The following is a 20,939-nucleotide window of genomic DNA, read 5'->3' on the forward strand; positions in this document are numbered from 1 at the left end:
CACCCAGGCATCCCTGTCCCATACATAAACTGATTTTTAAAATATTTCTTTTAAATTGATGGAAAAGTCTTACTTTTCTAACACTGGACACAATGCCCCTATGAGTTTTAAGCATCCCAATGTGTTCTTCCTCCTAACTTTTATTGGAACTCACATCAGTCCTAACACTTGCTATCCCTAAATAAATTCCTCAATTTCTTCAACACTCAGTAACTACAACTTTTAGAAAGAGATGCACCCCAGAGAGCTATGCTTTATCTTCTAAGCTTAACTTTGCTGACTCATTATAGTTTTGGTTTGCATCTCCCTGATGATGAGTGATGTTGAGCATCTGTTCATGTGTCTGTTGGCATCGGGATGTCTCTTAACTATAGAGAACTGATGTTGTCAGGGGAAGGGGGCTGAAGGGATGGGTGCAACAGGTGATGGGGATGAGAATGCACTATCACGAGCACTGAGTCATGTACAGAATTGTTGAATCACTATATAGTACACCTGAAACTAATATAACACTGTCTGTTAACTGGAATTTAAACAAAAAAAAATTTAATGCATATGGAATAATGTAATTAGGAAAAAATCACCAATTTTCAACCTCTAATGAAATAATGGATATAGGCAATCATCATCAATAGCTGCTAAAACCATTGGATGAAAGGCTGAGACATAAGTTTACCATGGGTGGATCAGGGTGACCTGGAACTCAATGATCAATCTCAACATCGCCAGAAACGGACAAAAACGTAATACAGTGAAAAGTACACTGTGCAACCTGTGATGTATTTCTACCAAAAGAATGGAAATTGAATCTAATCAAGCCTCTAAATCTAACATCAGTTCACAAAAAACAGGGGAGGAACATGTTAATCACCACAAAGATGGTGCAATCATCGAATTCAAAATGTGAAAAACTCTATGTGACAAATAATCTGACCTATTCAAAAAATTAATGGCATAAACTAAAACAGGTGATTTCATAAATTAAGACTTAAAATGCATCAATCAAGTGCAAGGTGTGAAACTTGTTAGAATCCTGACTCAAATAAATGTAAAAAGACAATTCTAAAACAGATATTTAAATAAAACCTTATACGCAACTAATGAATCATTGAACACTACGTAAAAAACCAATCACGTACTATACACTGGCTAACTGAACATAATAAAAAAAAAGCGTAAATAAAATCGTGTGATGGAATTTTCTTTAAGATATTCCAGGGATAAATTAGGTAGGGCTTGAAAACAGATTCTCGACATTGTTAAAACTGAGTGATGGCTTCCTGGAGGTTCACTATGCTATTCTATCTGCTTTCTGTACCTTCGGAAAGGTCCCGGGGATATAGCAGTAGACAAAACAGGTAAAGATGCTGCTTTCATTGTGTGTACACTGAAGTCACAGAAGACAGTTAATACACACATACAAAACTGATCTGTAGTATTAGCCAATTTCCATGTTGTTAATATTCACACGTGCCAATTTTAAACTACTAACAACAAAATCCAGGCATATACTGTTTACAAGAAACATATAACGACATGCAAAGGCTGAAAGTAAAGAGATCAGGCAAATACTGACCGAAAAAAAGCTGATATGGTTTTATCATCACCAGATAAATTTTTCTTTAAGGGGAAAATTTTATTTTGGATGAGAGGGTAACCACATAACAAAAGGTTGAATTCACCAAGAAAACAGTGTATAATTTTTTTTTTGAGAGAGAGAGAGAGAGAGAGAGAGAGAGAAGAGCGAGTGTGTGAGACAGGGAGAGGGGCAGAGGGAGAGGAAGAGGGAGAATCTTAAGCAGGGCTCCATCTCATGACCCTGAAATCATGACCTGAGCCGAAACTAAGAGTCAGACACTTAACCAAGCCACCAGGCCCCACAAGAAAGTATTTTAAACATACATCTATGGTTTATAGTTATCTTCTGTAAAATAAATTACTCCCAAATTTAGTCACTTTAACGCACACTATTTATCTCACAGTTTGTATGGGCTAGCAATATGGGCATGGCTTAGATGGGCCCTCTGTTTCAGTCTCCCATGAAGCTCCAATCAAACCTCTGCCAGGACTGTGGTCTCATTTGAAGATCCACCTCCAAGCTCACCGACATAGTTGTTGGCAGGATTCACTTTCTTCCAGGTTGTTGGCCAAGGGCCTCTCTTGGTTCCCTGCCACGTGGGCCTTTCCATAGGACAATTTACAGCATGGCAGCTGGATTCCCTCAAAGCAAGTCATCAAAGAGAGCCAGAGAGAGAGTACAAGACAGATGTCACAGCCTTTTTGTAATCTCATTTTGAAAGTGACACTGCTTTTGCCATTTTTATTAATTAAAAGGTGTCATTAAGTCCAGCCCTCACTCAAAGGGCAGAGGCTGTGATCTTGGTCTATAACAAAAGTTGTTAGAATTTAATTGTGAAAAGATAAATTTTTAAATCCTTCCAAATTTAGAAATTAGAGAAAATCCACTGCAAAACAACACAAGGATCAAAGATTAAAATACTTCAAAAAATTAAATGACAATAAGGACATTACCTACTGAAACTTGTAGGATCCACCAAAAGTAGCACTTCAATGAAAAGTTATTGTCTTAAAGTTTTACATTAGCAAAGTAAAAAGAATAAAAATTATTCGAACTAAGTACCTATTTTAGCAAGCTAGAGAGAGAGCAGAATAAACTCTAAGACGGTACAAAATATGACAATAACTATACAGCCGTCCTTTGGTTCAATGTCCTTTTCTGTCTTTCAACTGTCCATTTTTCCTGGGTTCTTACGTTTTGGGGAGATCTCTTGTAAACAGCAGATAGCTTTATTTTTAAAAACCTGATGATCTGCCTTTTTAATGCCAAATTTAGTCCATCAACCATAGTAATTCAGATGTTTAGACTGGATTCTACCATTTTAAAATTTCTATTTGGTCTTTTTTCTTTACGATTCATTCTCATTTTTTCTCTCTGGATTTTTGGTTTGTTTTTCCCTTATTCCATTTGTTCTCTCTCCTCTTTTGGAGTTTCCACATTCTGTATCTATTCTTTCAGTAATTACTTTTGAAATTTTACCACATATTTTACTTAAAACGAACTGTAAAGGAGCACCTGCATGGCTCAGTTAAGTATCTGCCTTCAGGTCAGGTCACGATCCCTGGGTCCTGGGGTCGAGCCCCGCATCAGGCTCCCTGCTCAATGGGGAGGCTGCTTCTCCCTCCATCCCTCTCCCCACTCATGATCTCTCCCCCTCAAATAAATAAAATCTTAAAAAAAAACCCCAAATCTCCCAAACTGTTAAGTGAGTTTAAACAACATTCTGTCATCCTCCTGAACAACAACGAAGACTTCCAAACACTTTAGTCTCTCTCCTCAGATTCGCATTATTGTTCCGTCCAATATTTCTAAAAGCTTATTTTATTATACAAAGAAGACACTAAAAAAATTTCATAGGGACAGCACTGACTTGGGTGAAGGTCGTTTACCATTTCATTTGTTCGATATTTTTGTTGCATTTCAGAGTACCAGTCTTCTGGGATCATTTCGCTTTTACTTGCAGAACCTTCTTGAGAATTCCTTTGGAGGAGAGTTTCTCAAACTCAGCACATAATTATTTGTTGTGGGGGATGTCCAGTGCATTGTAGGCTGCTTAAGAGAATCCCCAGCTGCGAGTCACTAGATGCCAGGAGCATCTCCAGTAGTGACAATCAAAAAAAAACTTCAAACATTTCCAAATATCCCCAGGGGGACAAAGCTGTCCTCAGCTGTAAGCTGCTAGCTTAGAGCAAATCCCATGGTGAAAAATGTTCTTGGCTTTTAATTAGCAACAACTGTGTATTTTGACCTTATTACTGAGTGTCTGCCTAATAAGCACAATTCCAGGATGATAAAAGCTTTGCAAACACTTTGAGACAAGATTTGTCATCTGTTTTGCCACTGAGAATTCTTCTGTCATTCTGCTGTTCCTTTGATGATCTGTATTTCCTCTCTGACTGATTTCAAGATCTTTTCTTAGGTGTTCTGCAGCTTTATTAAGATATGTCTAGGTGTAGTTTTGCTTTTGTTCTGTTCACAAACCCCTTTTTCCCTGCTTCTAATCTGTTAACTTTATATTTTACATCACTAGCTATTTTTTTTTCTTTTCTACAAGTTCCATTTGTCCTCTGTAAACAGTCTATCATTCCTGAGTAGTATGTTCATCTCCCTAACTGCACCTTTACTGATTTAGACATTTAATATAGTTTTGTATCACAGACTCAGGACCACTTCATCCCTCTTGAGGGTTATATGAGTAGGAGTCCCAGATCCAACACACTACTTCCCTGATGGTTCAATAGCCTTACAATATTGTTGCTATAAAAACCTGGCTTCCAGAACAATCCTGCCCCCATTCTGCTGCCTGCTGATCCAGGCCATGTCCTGACAGCTCTGGCTCCCCTTGCTACAGCCCTGGCACCTTTACATTTGGGGCCCCTGGAGTCTCAAGTTTCAAATGCAACCACCTTAACTTTCTGGCACTTTGGTCCTAGATGTTTCTGGCCCAACTCTGCTTGTTTGCTTAATTTCTTGGGGGTGGAAGAATATCCCTGGAGACTTTGCTACATTTATGAGACCAATAATGCCTCCATGATAGTCTTATCAGGGTCTACATGCAGAGGTGTTGGGAATGTGAGGGTTCCACAGAGCTCCTGGTTAATCATGGAAGATCAATCCTTTCCAGGCAAAAAACAAAATTCTCATCAGGAGTGGTTAATGGAAAGGCAAGGATCAATTCTCAATCTCAGCTTCCTGATGGGAAATCATACTGCTTCAAAAGTACAGCCTTAAAAAAAAGTACAACCTTCACTCTCTTTCTCTCTTAAAAAGGGGGAGGGGCACGTGGGTGGCTCAGTTGGTTAAGTGTTTGACTCTTGATTGCGGCTCAGGTCATGATCTCAGAGTCGTGAGATCGAGCCCTGTGTTGGGCTCTGTGCTGAGGCTGGAGAATGCTTAAGATTCTCCCTCTCCCTCTACCCCTCCGCTCACATGCTCTTTCTCTCTAAAAAAAAAAATTAAAATAAATAAATAGATAGATAGATAGATAGATAGACAGACGGACAGTAGAGCCTTTCAGAAGTCTGGATCACTACTGTGACCTCAGAAAATCTCAAAAGGATGGAAGTTCTAGAGTGTCTGAATAGTAAATAAGTTTTACTTTGCAGGAACCAAGAACCAAATCCATATCCTAGGGCTGTTTTAGGATTATCCAGAATCCTAAAATAATTCCTTTGGAGGATACCTACTGAGACTAATCTCAATACTGTTACGAATTAAACAGTCCATCAGATCATTATGCTGGTTTTTTCCCCCTCATTTTACTATCCAGATAATGCTAACATTACTGGGAACTTACTGGTGTTTCACTGCACAATTCAAACAAAAACGGATATAAGTGCAATTAATTCTACTACAGATTTCAGACTTCCATCTTTCATGGCATACTTTTTTTTTGTAAACAGAAAAATGGTATATCAAATGTCTTGCTCTTTATAAAAACTTTATTGTTGTGGTGCTATTATCTCTACATTGCTCTACATTACATTTTGTGATTTGCCACTTGTACTACAATTTGGGGCTAAGATAAATAAATCTCAGATCCCTTCCTTAGTCTCCTGATTTTGTCAAATGGTCTTTGCTGATCTGAGGTAGGCAGAACAAGAGCAGTAAATGTATTTAATTTCCCTTGGCACAGGTTTGGGTCTGAACTATGTGACTGTGTGAACATGAAAGGTTGTCTCAAATGTTATAAATTATGTTTCTGATTTTACAGTGTTTGAATAAGTAGTCAAGTAAGAGGCATACATTATAACTGATTGCTGTATCTAAGTCAATAGCTTACTCTCTTTTTTCTTTACCATTTATTTGAAGAAACCACGTCATATGTTCAGTAGAGTTTCTGATATTTTTTTAAAGATTTTATTTGAGAGAGAGAGAGACAGCAAGAGTGGGGGAAAGGAGGTAGAGGGAGGGAGAACCAGGGTGCCCAACACAGGGCTTGATCCCAGGATCCTGAGATCGTGACCTGAGCCGAAGGCAGACACTTAACTGACTGAGCCACCCAGGTGCCCCTAGAGTTTCTGATTTTGATGATGACATCCATGTGATACCGTATAAATGCTGTTCTGTTTTTTTGTACTTCCTATATATTGCTAATTAGGTCTAGAGGCTTATCCACATTCAGTATTTTTAGGGGAGAGGCAGGAAAACTCCTTCACAGTGGTATTTTGATCTTCTGTCAGGAGGTACATGTTATTGGATTTTCTTTCTTTTTGAGATACTAACAACTGTTGGTAATTAATGACTAAATCCATTAATTTATGAACGATTACAAGGTAGTGATACTCTCCTCTATTATTCTTCCTTTATTTACTAGCTGAAATACTGTTTATAAAGAGGCACTCCTTCTAATATACTATTTGGTTACCCATTAATATCGTTAAAGGACTTCATTCTTTCCTTTTATTAACCAATTCTCAGAATAATGAATTGGTTACCAATTAGTTTTTTAAAGTATCAATATGAATTGATGAATTTATATATTGGATATATTTCAAATGAAATTCTTCTCCTGTATCAGTTAAGATGATTCATTCTTTAATCTTTTTTTTTTTAAGGGGTGGGGGGGAAGGGCAGAGGGAGAGGGAGAGAGAATCTTAAGTGGGCTCCATGTCCAGTGCAAGCCTGATGTGGGGCTTGATCTCACAACCCTGAGATCATAACCTGAGCCAAAATCAAGAGTCAGATGCTTAACTCACTGAGTCACCCAGGTGCTCCTAATCTCCTTTGGTTAACACACTGAATTATATACATTCATTTCTTTTTTATTATGTTCAGTTAGCCACTGTATAGTACCTCATTAGTTTTTGATGTAGTGTTCAATGATTCATTAGTTATGTATTAACACCCAGTGCTCATCACAACACGTCCCCTCCTTAATACCCATCACCCTGTTACCCCTCCTCCCACCTTATACGTTGATTTTTAACGGTAAAAACAATTAAAACCATGTATTTCTAGCAGAAACCTGAAGTGCTCACGGGGGTAATTTTAAAAATATATATTGCTTGATTTAGATTGCAAACATTTCATTTAAGACATCTGTATCTGTATTCAAAAGTAAGACTGGCCTATACTTGTCTCATATTGTCATTGCTAACTTTTGGTATCAAAGTTATGCAATCCTCAAACTGAGTTGGGGAGTGTTTGTTTTCCTATTCCCTGAGAGAAATTGTAGAAGAGGAACTATTTTTCGTTCAATGTTTGGTAAAAATTGTTGTAAAAATGCTAGGGTCCACTGCTCATTTGCTTGTTTACTAAAATGTTTTAAGTTAAAAATTACACACGCACACACACACACACACACACAGAATTCATAAATCGTAAGTATACAGCTTAATTCTTTACCACAATAGCAGTTTCACTCTTCCATACAGCACCTCAGCCTGACCCTGAGTTTTACAAGAAATCTGATGAGTCAGTGGGAACAACAAATACATTAAAATAACTGCACCCTATTGACAGGAAGAACATTTAGAAGGTCTGAAAGATGCTATTATAAATTCCATTCAGCAGGCAAGGCAACTGAAGCAGTTTCTAACCTACCAAGCCAAATTATGCTAAACAAGATTTTTTTTTTAAGATTTTATTTTTAAACAATCTCTACATCTAAGGTGGGGGTCAAACTTGCAACCCTAGATCAAGAGTCACATGATCCACTGACTGAGCCAGCCAGGTTCCCCTAAGCAAGATTTTATCGAGAGCTGGCAAGATTTTTTTTAAAAGATTTTATTTATTTATTTGACAGAGAGAGAAAGAGAATGCACAAGCAGGGGGATCAGCAGAGGGAGAAGGAGAAGCAGTCTCCCCACTGAGCAGGGTGCCCGTCACAGGGCTTGATCCCAGGACCCTGGGATCATGACCTGAGCTGAAGGCAGACACTTAACCGACTAAGCCATCCAGGTACCCCAAGAGCTGGCAAAATTTTAATTCAAGCTACCAATGCCCTTTCTGTAAGATGGTTAGAAAATATAATTAAAAAAGCACCTTTCCATCTTTTGCCACCCTTTTTTTTTTTTTTTTTTAATAACCCAGCCTTTTAAGGATTTTGAGGCTGTAGCTTAAACAAAGATACTCAGAGGGGTGCCTGACCAGCTCAATCAGTAAGGCATGCAACTCTCTGGTCGTGAGTTCAAGCCCCATGTTGGGTGTAGAGATTACAAGGAAGGAAGGGGAAAGAAAAGAGGGAGGAAGGGAGAGAAAGAAAGAAAAGAAAAAAGAAAAAAAAGGGAGGGAAGGAAGGAAAGAACGGAATGAAAGAAAGGAAAGAAGGAAGGAGGGAGGGAAGGAAGGACAGAAGGAAGGGAGGGAGGGAAAGGAAAGGAAAGATACTCAGGATGGGACACAGATGGTAGTCATGAGAGCATGAGAAAAAAGGAGAATATAATCTTATCTAATGAACCTCAAGAAGAAGCACCCAAGGTAGCAGAATGAACTTACCTGAGAATCTAGCCAGAAGATTCTGGATAAATTCCCAGGTTAGTTTAAAATTGAATGCAAATATAGGCTGCCAAATGAGACTGATGTCTGGAGCAGTCTCTGCAAAATATCAGGGTTTCTAGCTAATACTAAGAGAAGTCTTCTTCACAATCATGTACCATTTCTTTTTGCCCACAATTGGTTTACTATCTCTTACTACAAGTGCTTCACTGGAAACAAAATCCAGCTTACACTGGAATGGCCCCAACTCCCTTGACTGTCCATTTCATTAGCTAAGTCCTTCCCTACCTCCATTACACACATGTTCCCGGCCAGATGACAAACCACTCTCAAATTCCTCTGCTTGTCAGCATTTATCAGAGACAGAGCAATTTAATAGTTTGGGGGGGGGATTTGTACTTTTCCTGGTCTGCCCTTCAATGAAATCTTTTTTTTTTTAAAGATTTTATTTATTTATTCGACAGAGATAGAGACAGCCAGCGAGAGAGGGAACANGATTTGTACTTTTCCTGGTCTGCCCTTCAATGAAATCTTTTTTTTTTTTAAAGATTTTATTTATTTATTCGACAGAGATAGAGACAGCCAGCGAGAGAGGGAACACAAGCAGGGGGAGTGGGAGAGGAAGAAGCAGGCTCATAGCAGAGGAGCCTGATGTGGGCTCGATCCCATAACACCAGGATCACGCCCTGAGCCGAAGGCAGACGCTTAACCGCTGTGCCACCCAGGCGCCCCTCAATGAAATCTTAATCATTCCCGGTCCAAATATGAAATTTTTATATAGAGAAGAATTCTGAACAGTCTAAATAAGCTATCCAATATAAAAGTCTAAAAAAAAAGAGAACAATGACAATCACAATATCGGAAGGCTAAGACCCTTGTGATCAGATTTTAGCCAAATGTTTATGTCAAACCATTTACCTAACAAATATTTATTGAGTGTTTAGGATGTCAGTTACTGTTCCAGCACATAAACTATCTCAAAGAAATGAGAATTAAGATCGGAAACTTATGGGGCACCTGGGTGGCTCAGTCGGTTACACGTCTGGTTTTGGCTCAAGTCATGATCCCAGGGTCCTGGGATCAACCCCTGCCTCGGGTTCCCTGCTCAGCGGGGAATCTGCTTCTCCCTCTGCCTCTGCCTCTCCCCCCAGCTTGTGCTCTCTCTTACTCCCTCAAATAAATAAAATCTTTAAAAAAAAATTAGAAACTTATGTCCTTAACATAGAGCAGAAAAGGAGTTTCCCAGTTTCTTCAACTAATACTCTGAACCTGTAATAAGCAAAGAAGTCAAGTACTTTCCTTACTTTGGACTTTCTGATAGCTTATGTCTTCCACAACTGCTTTGCCCATACTCAAACAGCAAAAAGTTCACCAATGTAAAAATTTTAAAAAAGTGTCAAATCAACCCACATGCACCACTGGTGGAAATGTAAATTGGACTGACCACGTGGAAAACAGTACGGAGGTTCCTCAAAAAATTAAAAATAGAATTACCATATGATCGAATGATTCTACTACCGGGTATTTACCCAAAGAAAATTAATTTGAAAAGACATATGCACCTCTGTGTTTGATGCAACATTATTTACACTAGCCAGACTGCAGAAGTAACCCAAGTGTCCGTCGACAAATGAATGAATAAAGATGTAGTATTATATGCAGAAAGGAATATTCAGCCATAAAAAAGAATGAGATCTTGCCACGTGCAACAACATGGGTGGATCTAGAAGACATTAGACTAAGTGAAGTCAGGGCAAAGAAAGACAAATACCACATGATTTCACTTACATGTTGTATATAAAAAGAAAACAGGGGCACCTGCACTTAATCGGTTAAGCGACCAACTATTGATTCTGGCTCAGGTCATGATCTCATGGCCGTGAGACTGAGCCCCTCATCCCACTGTGGAGCCTGCTTAGGATTCTCTCTCTCTCTCTCTCAAAAGAAAAAAAAAAAAACCAAACAAAACCAACACAAAAAAAGGATTCTCTCTCTCTCCCTCTGCCCCTCCCCCCCAAAAGAAAAAAACAGAAACGAACAAAACCACCCTCAAATGCAAAGAACAAACTGGTAGTTTGCAGAGAGGAGGTGGGCGAGATGAGGGGGGTTAACAGCATAACCTATAGAGAAGGTGAATGACTATATCGTACACTTGAGACTAATGTAACATTGCATATGAACTATATTTTCTTAATTTTTAATAGAAATAAAAGACACAAATACAAACTTCCAGTTATAAGTAAGTCATGGAGATGAAAAGCACAACACAAAGAGATAGGCAATAATACTGTAGTAACACTATATGGTGACAGATGGTGACTACAGTTATCATGGTGAGAGCCTGAGCAATGTACAGAATTCTCCAATCAATGTGTGTACATCTGAAACTAATATAACACTGCTGTATGTTAATTCTACTTCAATAAAAACAGAAACAAAAAACCCAACAACAAAAAATTAGCCTCAAATCAAAAGACACACACACACACACACACACACACACACACACACACACAAAATGGCTGTTAATATATNCACACACAATGGCTGTTAATATATTTAAAAGCACTTAACCTCACTCATGATTAAAGAAGTACAAATAAAAACTAGAGATGCCATCTTCATCTGTTAGGGAAAGACTGGTATCTGCTCTTTATGAAACGGATGTATCTTTTTTTTTTTAATAATTTTTATTTTGTTATATTAGTCACCATACAGTACATCTCTAGTTTTTGATGCAATGTTTCCATGATTCATTGTTTGCGTATAACACCCAGTGCACCATGCAATACATGCCCTCCTTACTACCCATCACCGGTCTATCCCATTCCCCCACCCCCATACTCTCTGAAGCCCTCAGTTTGTTTCCCAGAGTCCACAGTCTCTCATGGTTCATTCCCCCTTCTGTTTACCCCCCTTCATTCTTCCCTTCCTTCTCCTATCGATCTTCCTATTTCTTATGTTCCATAAATGAGTGAAACCATATATGTATACCCTTTGACCAAGGAATTCTAATGTCAGGAATTTTTCCTTCAAATACACTGGCAATGAGAATGCAAGAATATATGTACAAGATGTTCACTGTAACACAATTTTTAACAGAAAAACACCTTGAAATAAGTAGTCAAGAATAAGGAACTGGCTGTGTAAAGTCAGAACACAGGAATACAAGGGACTACTATTCTACAACAAATAAAGGAAAAAGACAAATCTCTGTGTACTGAAACGATGTGTCTAAGACAAAATGTTAGGTGAAAGAAAGGAAGTCGCAGTCTGTAGAGTGTAACCCCATGGATGGAAAAGGAAGATAGTCATACATAATAAGAAAATGTGTAACTAAAAATTTCTAAAAGAATTTCCAAGGAAGTGTCAATAGTAAGTCCCTCGGGGGATTGAGGTGAGGTGGTGGGGAGAAGAGATACTTTAGAGCACTTTACTTTCTTTACGTATACTCTTTGTATTGTCTGAATTCCTCACCAGAGTGTGTTTTATTTCTGTATTTCAAATTTTTAAGTTCTGAGGTGTTGTGACATTCCTGTTAAATAACAAGCTTACTGAAATGTAAATATGTGACCCCAGAAGAAACAAATTTATTTCCATCACTTATTTAACAGATAAAGAACTGGGACGTCAACTTCTACATCTTGGCTAAGCTCATGCTGTTTATGAAATACTTTCAGTAATTAAAAAATGAGGGTGATTAAAAGACCAAGAAAAATAATAAAAACGGCAAAATAGCTGCAAAGCCCAAGATATTATAGAGTATTATAGTATCTTCTTGACAAAATTTTCCTGGAAAAAGGAAGCTCTAATTCTTACAGACTTTATTTTTAAACATAGACTACGTAAATTACTTTTAAATGTAACTACATTGGGCCTTAATAATCAACTGCAGAAGTAGTTTCCTAAAACTTATCAAGTTGGGAATAGAAAGAGGAGGAAAAAAGTTGAGCAGTGAAAAGCAGAAAAGGAGAGGACAGAAAAAGAAGTGGGAGTAATGTCTGTTAGTATAGGCAGGAAAAGGGTGACTTTAGAGATAGTCAATCCCCACAGTAATACTATACCTAACAGCTGGCTGTGTTCCCCTGTGATGGAGTTCTGACTCGGGTCTGAAAAACAAACAATTGAAAAGAAAAGAAAAAATGAATGACCAAAACAAATAATTTCTTAAAACTCAGCAACAAAAGTCAACCAAGGAAATAAGCAAAAAAAAGTTTTTTAATGCTCAAAAGACATTAATAAAAGGATAATAAAGATAGAATAAACTATTATAAAAAATAATCACACAGCTTTTTTGAAAAGTTAAGCAACAGAATTACCATGTGGCCCAGCAATTCCACTCTTAGGCATATACTCAAAAGAACTGAAAACAGGGACTCAAAACAGACTGTATGACAATGTACAAAGCAGCATTATTTACAATAGCCAAAAGGTAGAAACAACCCAAGTGTCCTTCAACAGATAAATGGATAAACAATAATGTGGTATATACATACAATGGGATATTATTCAGCCATAAAAAGGAAATGAAGTTCAGATACATGCTACAACATATATGAACCTTGAAAATATGCTAAGGGGAAAAAGCCAGAGAGGGACAAATTTTGAATAATTCCACTTAAATGAAATTTTGAGACAAAAGTAAATTAAAAATATAATCACACAAATTTAACCAAGCAGTAGTAGTTCCATGAAGTAGTCTGATTTGGGGCTTACCACATGGGTTACATTTTCTCTTTAATGGCAAAGAACAAATGGCATAGCAGCTCCAAGTCGGGACATAAGTAAAGCACTATATTCTGATTCGATCGACTTCATGATAAAATGACTAAACTGGCTTTTATAAATATCTAGTTCTTCTAACCTATAATAAAATTAGTGGCACAAGTTCCTAATGCAAGAGATATTGACAATCATGATTTCACAACTAACCACTTGCTTATTTTAAAGGCCTGAAAAACATTAAGGGCTAAATATGGAAAAGACTTGAGCTCCACTTTCCTCAAAGATTAAGTCTCTTGAGATACTGAGGATTACATATGACTTCCCTGAATGTGTCTGGGGAACAAAAATAATTTTACACAAGGAGGTCGGTGAACAATAGGAAAAAAGTTACATCTTTTTCACTAACCTCTAACTGAAGTTTAGTGTTTTCTCCAAGTACAATGTCAGCAACAAACTACATAAAAGTACCCACGCTTTGTCAACAATAAATATAGTTTTTCATATCACATTGTAATTGTTATATATATCTCATAATACTGTTTAGGTACAATACTACTTTGAAATCATGGTAGTAATGAAAAGGCTACTAGGTCTTCTTCAATGCATTGATAAAAAAGCACTTATATTATTAGATCACAAACTTGATATTTTGATAATTGTATTTTAATATAAGAGGGTTCTTTTTAATCCTATATGTATATGTATTTATATGCATGTTAATACTTTACACATTTGAAGACATTACTCTGAAAAGGAATTTGCAGACTTCAGACTGCCAAAGAGGTCCCAGACACAAAAAAGATTTAGAATAACTGTTTTAAACAAAATTCAAATAATGTTTTTGATGGTGTTTGTAATAAATGTTTTTTATATATAATTTGATTAAATCTAACACTTTAAGCATCCCATACAGAAAGAATCAGTAAGAGTACTAAACAAATTCTATTTCTGATGTACGGTACCCATTATAGTTTATGTACTCTAATCAAGGAGGAAATGAGGTAGAAACCTGGTTGATACAACTAAAATTTTAAATGTTATGTGAGTATTTTAAGATCTATTTTTAGATTTTCTTCCTTAATTTGGTTTTTAAAAAGATATTCTAAATTTTTATATTCTCAGATATTTTCCACCAAATGGATTTCTAGGTTTTAAATTTAAACTCATCTTATTTCCTATATAAACAATATGGGTTTGTGCATAAGACAAAGTAGGAATAACAGTTTTACAGGACATTAGTGTATTAGATTCATCTGTCTCTCTCTCTCTCTCTCACACACACACACACACACACACACACACACACGATAATTTGGGCCCTATCATTACAGAGAAACAGGTGTAGAGGTAGCATGGAAGGAAGAGTAGAGAAAGAATCATAGAATTTTAGAACCAGAACTATGGTCATCATCTATTTCTACTCTAATGATTCCAAAGGAAAAATTGGAGAAATTACCAGCATCATTTTTTCCCCTAAAATCATACCAACAACCTTTTCAGGATTCTGATTCTCAGATACTGTCATTAATAGGAATGCCTTTTAGGTATGTTGGGATGGGGCAAACTTGAGAACCTCTTAATATTTATAGTTGAGGGGTCGTTGACTAAGCACCTGCCTTCAGCTAAGGTCATGATCTCGGGGGCCTGGGATTGAGCCCTGCATCAAACTCCCTGCTCAGTGAGGAGTTTGCTTCTCTCTCTCTCCCTGCTTCTCCCCCTTGCTTGTGCTCTCACTTGCTCTCTCTCTCTCAAATGAATAAAAAAATCACTAAAAAATATTTATAGTTCAGAAGATGAATGCTGTTAATAAGTGGCCAAAGACACAGCACACTACTGTCAAAAGAGAAAGCTTAGAGAGATTGTCTTAATCTTTTGAGGGCCTATGCTCATGTTTCTTGGTACTCTGTAATTCTAACTTTTTTGTCCTAAAATGAAGTAGCCTAAAACAAGTTATTTGGAATTGCCAGGGAATCTATGAGTAAAAATAGAAAAACATCTCAGATAACTCAGGCAGAATATGTATGATTTTAGATAGGGAAATACACATGATTTTTTTCTTACAAATTACCTCCTTCTATACAATATACTCCCTTGCCTTCTAAGCTGTGCCAACATGCCATACATGCATTTTCTAGTCAAGCCAGGACGCTTTCTTCCTCTGAACACCCTCCTATATTTGAGATGAGTAGAAATGAGTCTTTTGTGTAGTTCCCTACAAGTTCAACTTAGATTTCTGTTTTTCATTTTTTATTAATTGAAGGAATGCAGGGCAACCTTTACTTAATTCTTATTTGGTAATTTGAAGATAAGCTCCAAGTACCTGCAATACTTTACTGATACACATAAAACCAAAACAAGGGCAAATCTAGGAGTAGAGAGGTTCAGAACCCATGAGAATGAAATTAGGCACACCTATAAAAATCACAATTGGCAAATGGGTTTAAGTTGAGGGGTGTTTCTGGGTATGCAATCCAAATTGTGTGATCAACAGGGTAACACAGCTCTGAGATATGTCTGAAATCTCCCATTTAACATTTTTCCTGCTTATGTCACTGGTGAGGGCACACCCAAGTTTGCCGAAGACTGGTAGTTGTCCTAAACATTACTCAAAATTACATTTATTTTAACCAAATTACTTCCTGTAATAGAAACAACTTGCCAATAATGTAACTATTTTTACCTCTGATGGCCTTCATAAACTAAGCTACTCACAGGTTATAACTCAAAAGCTTATACCAGGTTATACTCAAAAACCTGTGATACTCTATCAGTCAAAATGGTAGTTCAAATAGAAACATGTACCTTTTCACATGTAAATACACTCAGAAAAATGACCTGTAAGTACTTCCTTGTTACAGTAATGATATAGTTTTACAAATGGGCACTTTCTCAATATATTTCATTTATCCTGGGTAAATGGTAAAGAATGGAGATTTTATTTAGTTTCTTGCCATGTGCCTTGGAGAATAGAGAGAAAAATGATTGTGGATGGTACCCGCTTGCAAAACTGCCTCTGTAAATAATTTTTCTGAAGAGCCTTATTAACTCCCTGAGTTTGTCCATAGCAATAGCCTTTTTCTGAATTTCCTCTGCTAATTACTTCATCTACCATTCTTGGTAGAGAATTTGAAGCAAATAAAGGCTAGTTTGTACCTTGCATCTAAAACTCAGTGTAGCAGGCTTTAGTCTTCATTAAAGATAGTATAAGTAATTTCATTAAGTAACACAATCAATAGTGGAAACTGTTAGGCCTAATTATCTAGACAAAGAAGTAAGCGTGACCAAGTGCATTTACAGGAGGACAATCAGCTCTTTACAGTCTATATGATTGAGAAGTACCTCAAAACCTATTTCAGGATACAAAAATACCTGAAATCACCAGTCTTAACACATTCCTAATTTTCTGGACTCCAACTTTTAAAAAACCAAAGTAGCATTATCGTAAAAAACCATTTTGACTCAGAATTAGGCAAAGCGGATTAAAAATGGAACCAAAGACAATTACTGTAACATTCACACTTACTAGATTTAGCCTCTCTATAATGAGTACTTATTTCCAAGAAGGAAAACAAGCTGAAATAAGGTAAAATCTGAAAAAGCCTGTCTTCTTTATACACATTTTGAACTTACTGCAATGAGACCAGAAAGATCTAGAAAAATTTACCTGTGATTAATTGGGTTTAAATGAATAAGTGGGTGAAAAACATAAGGCAATTGTAGGCAAAATAATTTAGCTGTAAGATGGAAATGTAAAGGAATGCATACAGAAGTTAATAAATCATTAGTTTTTTGTTTCTAGTCTAACCAACAAAGGAGAATCAAAAGATCCTTACCTGAATTTTTATTATAACAAGAACATAATTTTAAAAAGATACTTAGAATATACTTCTGCCAAAAAACATAATTTCTGCTAGGACGTAGTCTAGTCCAAACCATCAGTCATGCAAGTGATCCGTATAGACAGATAACCACTGAGAGAGTAAGCTACCACAGTAGTGAACCAAGGACTGTACTTCTGGCATCATGCATATTCTTTAGTATATTAATAGAGATTTGGTGAGAAAATGATTTGGGGTAGGGGTGGTAAATACACTTGGCAAATATATTTAACACTCAAGTAGATTCCTATAATGTTTAATTTCTCAGACCCTTCAATATGCTAATGGCTACCTTACTGATCTCCAAAAGAATATAATATTTGGCATTCTTAAATATATCAAAAGAGATAACTCATTTAGCACCAAACATCTTATGTAATCAGTGTTCTATTGTATACACTCTGGGAAATGTTCAACTCATTCATTTCAATGTATCAAAGTTAAATGATAACTCCCTGAATCATCATTCTCATTTATTCATTCCTTTCACTTAGCAATATTACCATTAAACCAGTATTCTCCAAATTTGCCCAGTCAAAAGAATCATCTGGAGTTATTTGTTAAACTACAAATTCCTAGATCATATAACTAGCCCTAATTGACTTGATCTCATGGGAAAAGCCTGAGATTCTGCCATTTATAAATTGCCCAGATAACTATTATATATCTTCATTCATTGATTCAACTAGTTGAGTGATTAAGAAGCCCCTTTGGGGCTCCTGGGTGGCACAGCGGTTAAGCGTCTGCCTTCGGCTCAGGGCGTGATCCCGGCGTTACGGGTTCGAGCCCCACATCAGGGCTCCTCTGCTATGAGCCTGCTTCTTCCTCTCCCACTCCCCCTGCTTGTGTTCCCTCTCTCGCTGGCTGTCTCTATCTCTGTCGAATAAAGAAATAAAATCTTTAAAAAAAAAAAAAAAAAAGAAGCCCCAGGCATTGTTCTATGGGCTAGGGATAGAGCAATAAATAAATAAGAAAGCCAAATTTCCTGTTCTCATGCAGATATGTGGAGATAAAGAATAAAAGAAAATTAATAATCAAAATTATTTTCTTCATAACATTTATCATAAGCCAAAATTAAGAAAAGTGAATAGAGAGGCTATTTTGGGGGCACCTGGGTGGCCCAGTTGTTAAGCGTCTGCCTTTGGCTCAGGGAGTGATCCTGGAAACCTAGTATGGAGCCCCGCATCGGGCTCCTCCACTGGGACCCTGCTTCTTCTCTCCCACTCCCCCTGCTTGTGTTCCCTCTCTCGCTGCTGGCTCTCTGTCAAATAAATAAATAAAATCTTTAAAAAAAAAAAAGAGAGAGGCTATTTTTTTTTAAAGTTTTTTTATGACTCTTTCTTTCTTTTTTTTTTTTTTTAAGATTTTATTTATTATAGAGACAGCCAGCGAGAGAGGGAACACAAGCAGGGGGAGTGGGAGAGGAAGAAGCAGGCTCATAGCGGAGGAGCCTGACGTGGGGCTCGATCCCATAACGCCGGGATCATGCCCTGAGCCGAAGGCAGACGCTTAACCACTGTGCCACCCAGGCGCCCCGAGAGAGGCTATTTTGGATTGGGTGGACAGTAAAGGCCTTTCTGAGGAGGTAACCTTTATGATGAGACTTGCATGTAAAGGAGGCAGACACGTGAGGATCTTGAAGAGGACTGACCAGGGCAGAGAAGTAGCCATGCAAAGGCCTTAAGATGGGAATAAGCTTGGCATGTTTAGGAAACATTAACGTGGCTAAAGCACAATGTGTAAGAAAGTGGCTAAAAAAAAAAAAAAGTCCTCAAACTAGGTAGCAGATACGTGCTGTAGTATTGCAGACCATGGTAACAAGTGTAAAGTTTACTATGAATGTGAGGTGACACAATTGGAAAGTTTTAAAAGCAGCAAGAGAGGTATGATTAACTTTTTAGTTAATCGTTGAAGAATGCACTGTGGAGGGAGCAAGAGCAGAATTGGGGGAAGAAATTAGGAGTCTACTGCAGGAATCTTAGGAAGACATGGTAACGGCTGAAGCGAAGATGGTGAAATCCATGGTGGACAGAGTGATGATATCTTCCAGAGGAGAATTCTTGAGCTTGTCTTCAGAGGTAATGTCCATGTTACTCTAAATTTGTAGTTCTTTTCATTCACTTGCTCAATATAATTTTTTGAGTACCTTCTACATGTGAAATACTGTTCTAATTACTAGAAATGAGGCAGCAAAATCCCTGCCATCAAAGAGCTTATAGGATCAAAGAGCAACATGTTAGTCAAGAGTGATGAGTTCTAAAACAAACCAAAAAGCAGAGTAAGAGAATGGAGAGGATTAGTGGGGGGGGGTGTTTGTGTGCCCGTTATACTGAGTCTAAAAAAGGTCTCTCAGATAATGCGATATTTGACCAGAAACTTGAAGTGAAGCATCTAGCCATACAAATATCTGCAGGAAGAACATTCCAGGCAGAGGGAATGTTGAGTGCAGAGACCCTGAAGCAGGTGCATGTTGGCATGTTCAATGAACAGCAAGGAGGCCAGGTTACCAAAGGGAATAGGGTAAAAGTGATAGGACACAGGAGAAAAGATGATGTGTGGGGCCTTGTAGTACACAGTGGGGCCCCGTGAGACAGCGAAGATTCTGAGTTTTACTTTGAGCGAGCTAGGAAGTCATTGAAAGGTTTTGATTTATGCTTTAACATGATCACTCTAGCTGTTGTCTGGAGAACAGACTGCAGGAGGCAAGTGAAGAAGTAGGACACAGAAGACTTTTGCAATGGTCCAAGAAAAGGTAATGGTAGTTTGGATCAGGTCAGAAGTACCAGAGCTGCTGTGTAGTGCTCAGAGACTGTGTATGTTTTAAAGGAAGGGTTCACAAGGTTAGCACACAGACTGACTGGAGATGGTGTGGGTGGGGTGGGGGAGAAACGAGTCAAAGTTTTTTCCAAGAGCAATTAGACGTACAGGGTTGCCGTTTCCTGAGTTGTGGGAGTCTGGGAGAAGAGTGATGATGATGAATGGAGTAGGGAGAGGAGGCACACTGTGACAACTGGGCAGCTGTCCTCGTGCAAATGCGAGGCACAGTGAAAAGGGAACACAGGATCTGGACGCAGACAAAGCTCAGGTGAGTTCTTAGGAGAATACAAAAGTAATGTGGGTGAATCCTTGCACTGATACACACATTGACTTAAAATCATATAGTCATGTGATACTAATAGTTTAAGTAACTTGTTTTATTTTGAAATTTGATACATTGACAGTTTGGATTAAATATGTATTAGCATATGATTTGGGACTTTTTGATAAAATAATTACAATAGTAATTGTCCAGGAGTGTCTGTATTACATTCCAGTACAAATCCGTTAATGACTCCTATTCAAATAAACAGTAACTTAATTCAATAAGTTTTAAATACACCTAAAGCTGTGTTGGATGCTGTAAGAAATAAAAAAAAAATGAGAATAAGGTACTTCCTGACATTAAGCAGCTAGTTGAAAAGTCAAATTTAACTTAAACTAAAAAAGAATGGCAGTAATAATGGTATTTTATGTTTAATAACATTTTACAGTTTTAAAAATATTTTCACATATTTCATCTGATTCCCATGATAACTCTGTGATATAGGTAGGACACATATAAAGAAGTTAAAGCTGGGGCACCTGGGTGGCACAGCGGTTAAGCGTCTGCCTTCGGCTCAGGGCGTGATCCCGGTGTTATGGGATCGAGCCCCACATCAGGCTCCTCTGCTATGAGCCTGCTTCTTCCTCTCCCACTCCCCCTGCTTGTGTTCCCTCTCTCGCTGGCTGTCTCTACCTCTGTCAAATAAACAAATAAAATCTTTAAAAAAAAAAAAAAA

At 37.6% G+C, this 20,939-nt stretch overlaps 1 protein-coding gene across 4 annotated transcripts in view; it reads right to left on the bottom strand.

Moving 5' to 3' along the window:
• Positions 1 to 20,939, bottom strand: part of SLC12A6 (solute carrier family 12 member 6) — a 92,288-nt gene that overhangs the window by 38,562 nt on the left and 32,787 nt on the right. For 3 of the 4 annotated variants that reach the window (XR_004625738.1, XM_034661217.1, XM_034661219.1), the window contains exon 2: positions 12,583 to 12,627. The exons of the other annotated variant lie outside the window; for it this stretch is intronic. Coding sequence is in view for 2 of the 3 variants with exons in the window: in XM_034661217.1 (XP_034517108.1) it covers positions 12,583 to 12,627 (45 nt within the window). In the remaining variant the exon portion in view is untranslated. The remainder of the gene's footprint in view (positions 1 to 12,582; positions 12,628 to 20,939) is intronic. 4 annotated transcript variants of the gene reach the window in all.

This window comes from Ailuropoda melanoleuca, chromosome 5, assembly GCF_002007445.2.
Source record: "Ailuropoda melanoleuca isolate Jingjing chromosome 5, ASM200744v2, whole genome shotgun sequence".
Classification (NCBI taxonomy): Eukaryota; Metazoa; Chordata; class Mammalia; order Carnivora; family Ursidae; genus Ailuropoda; species Ailuropoda melanoleuca.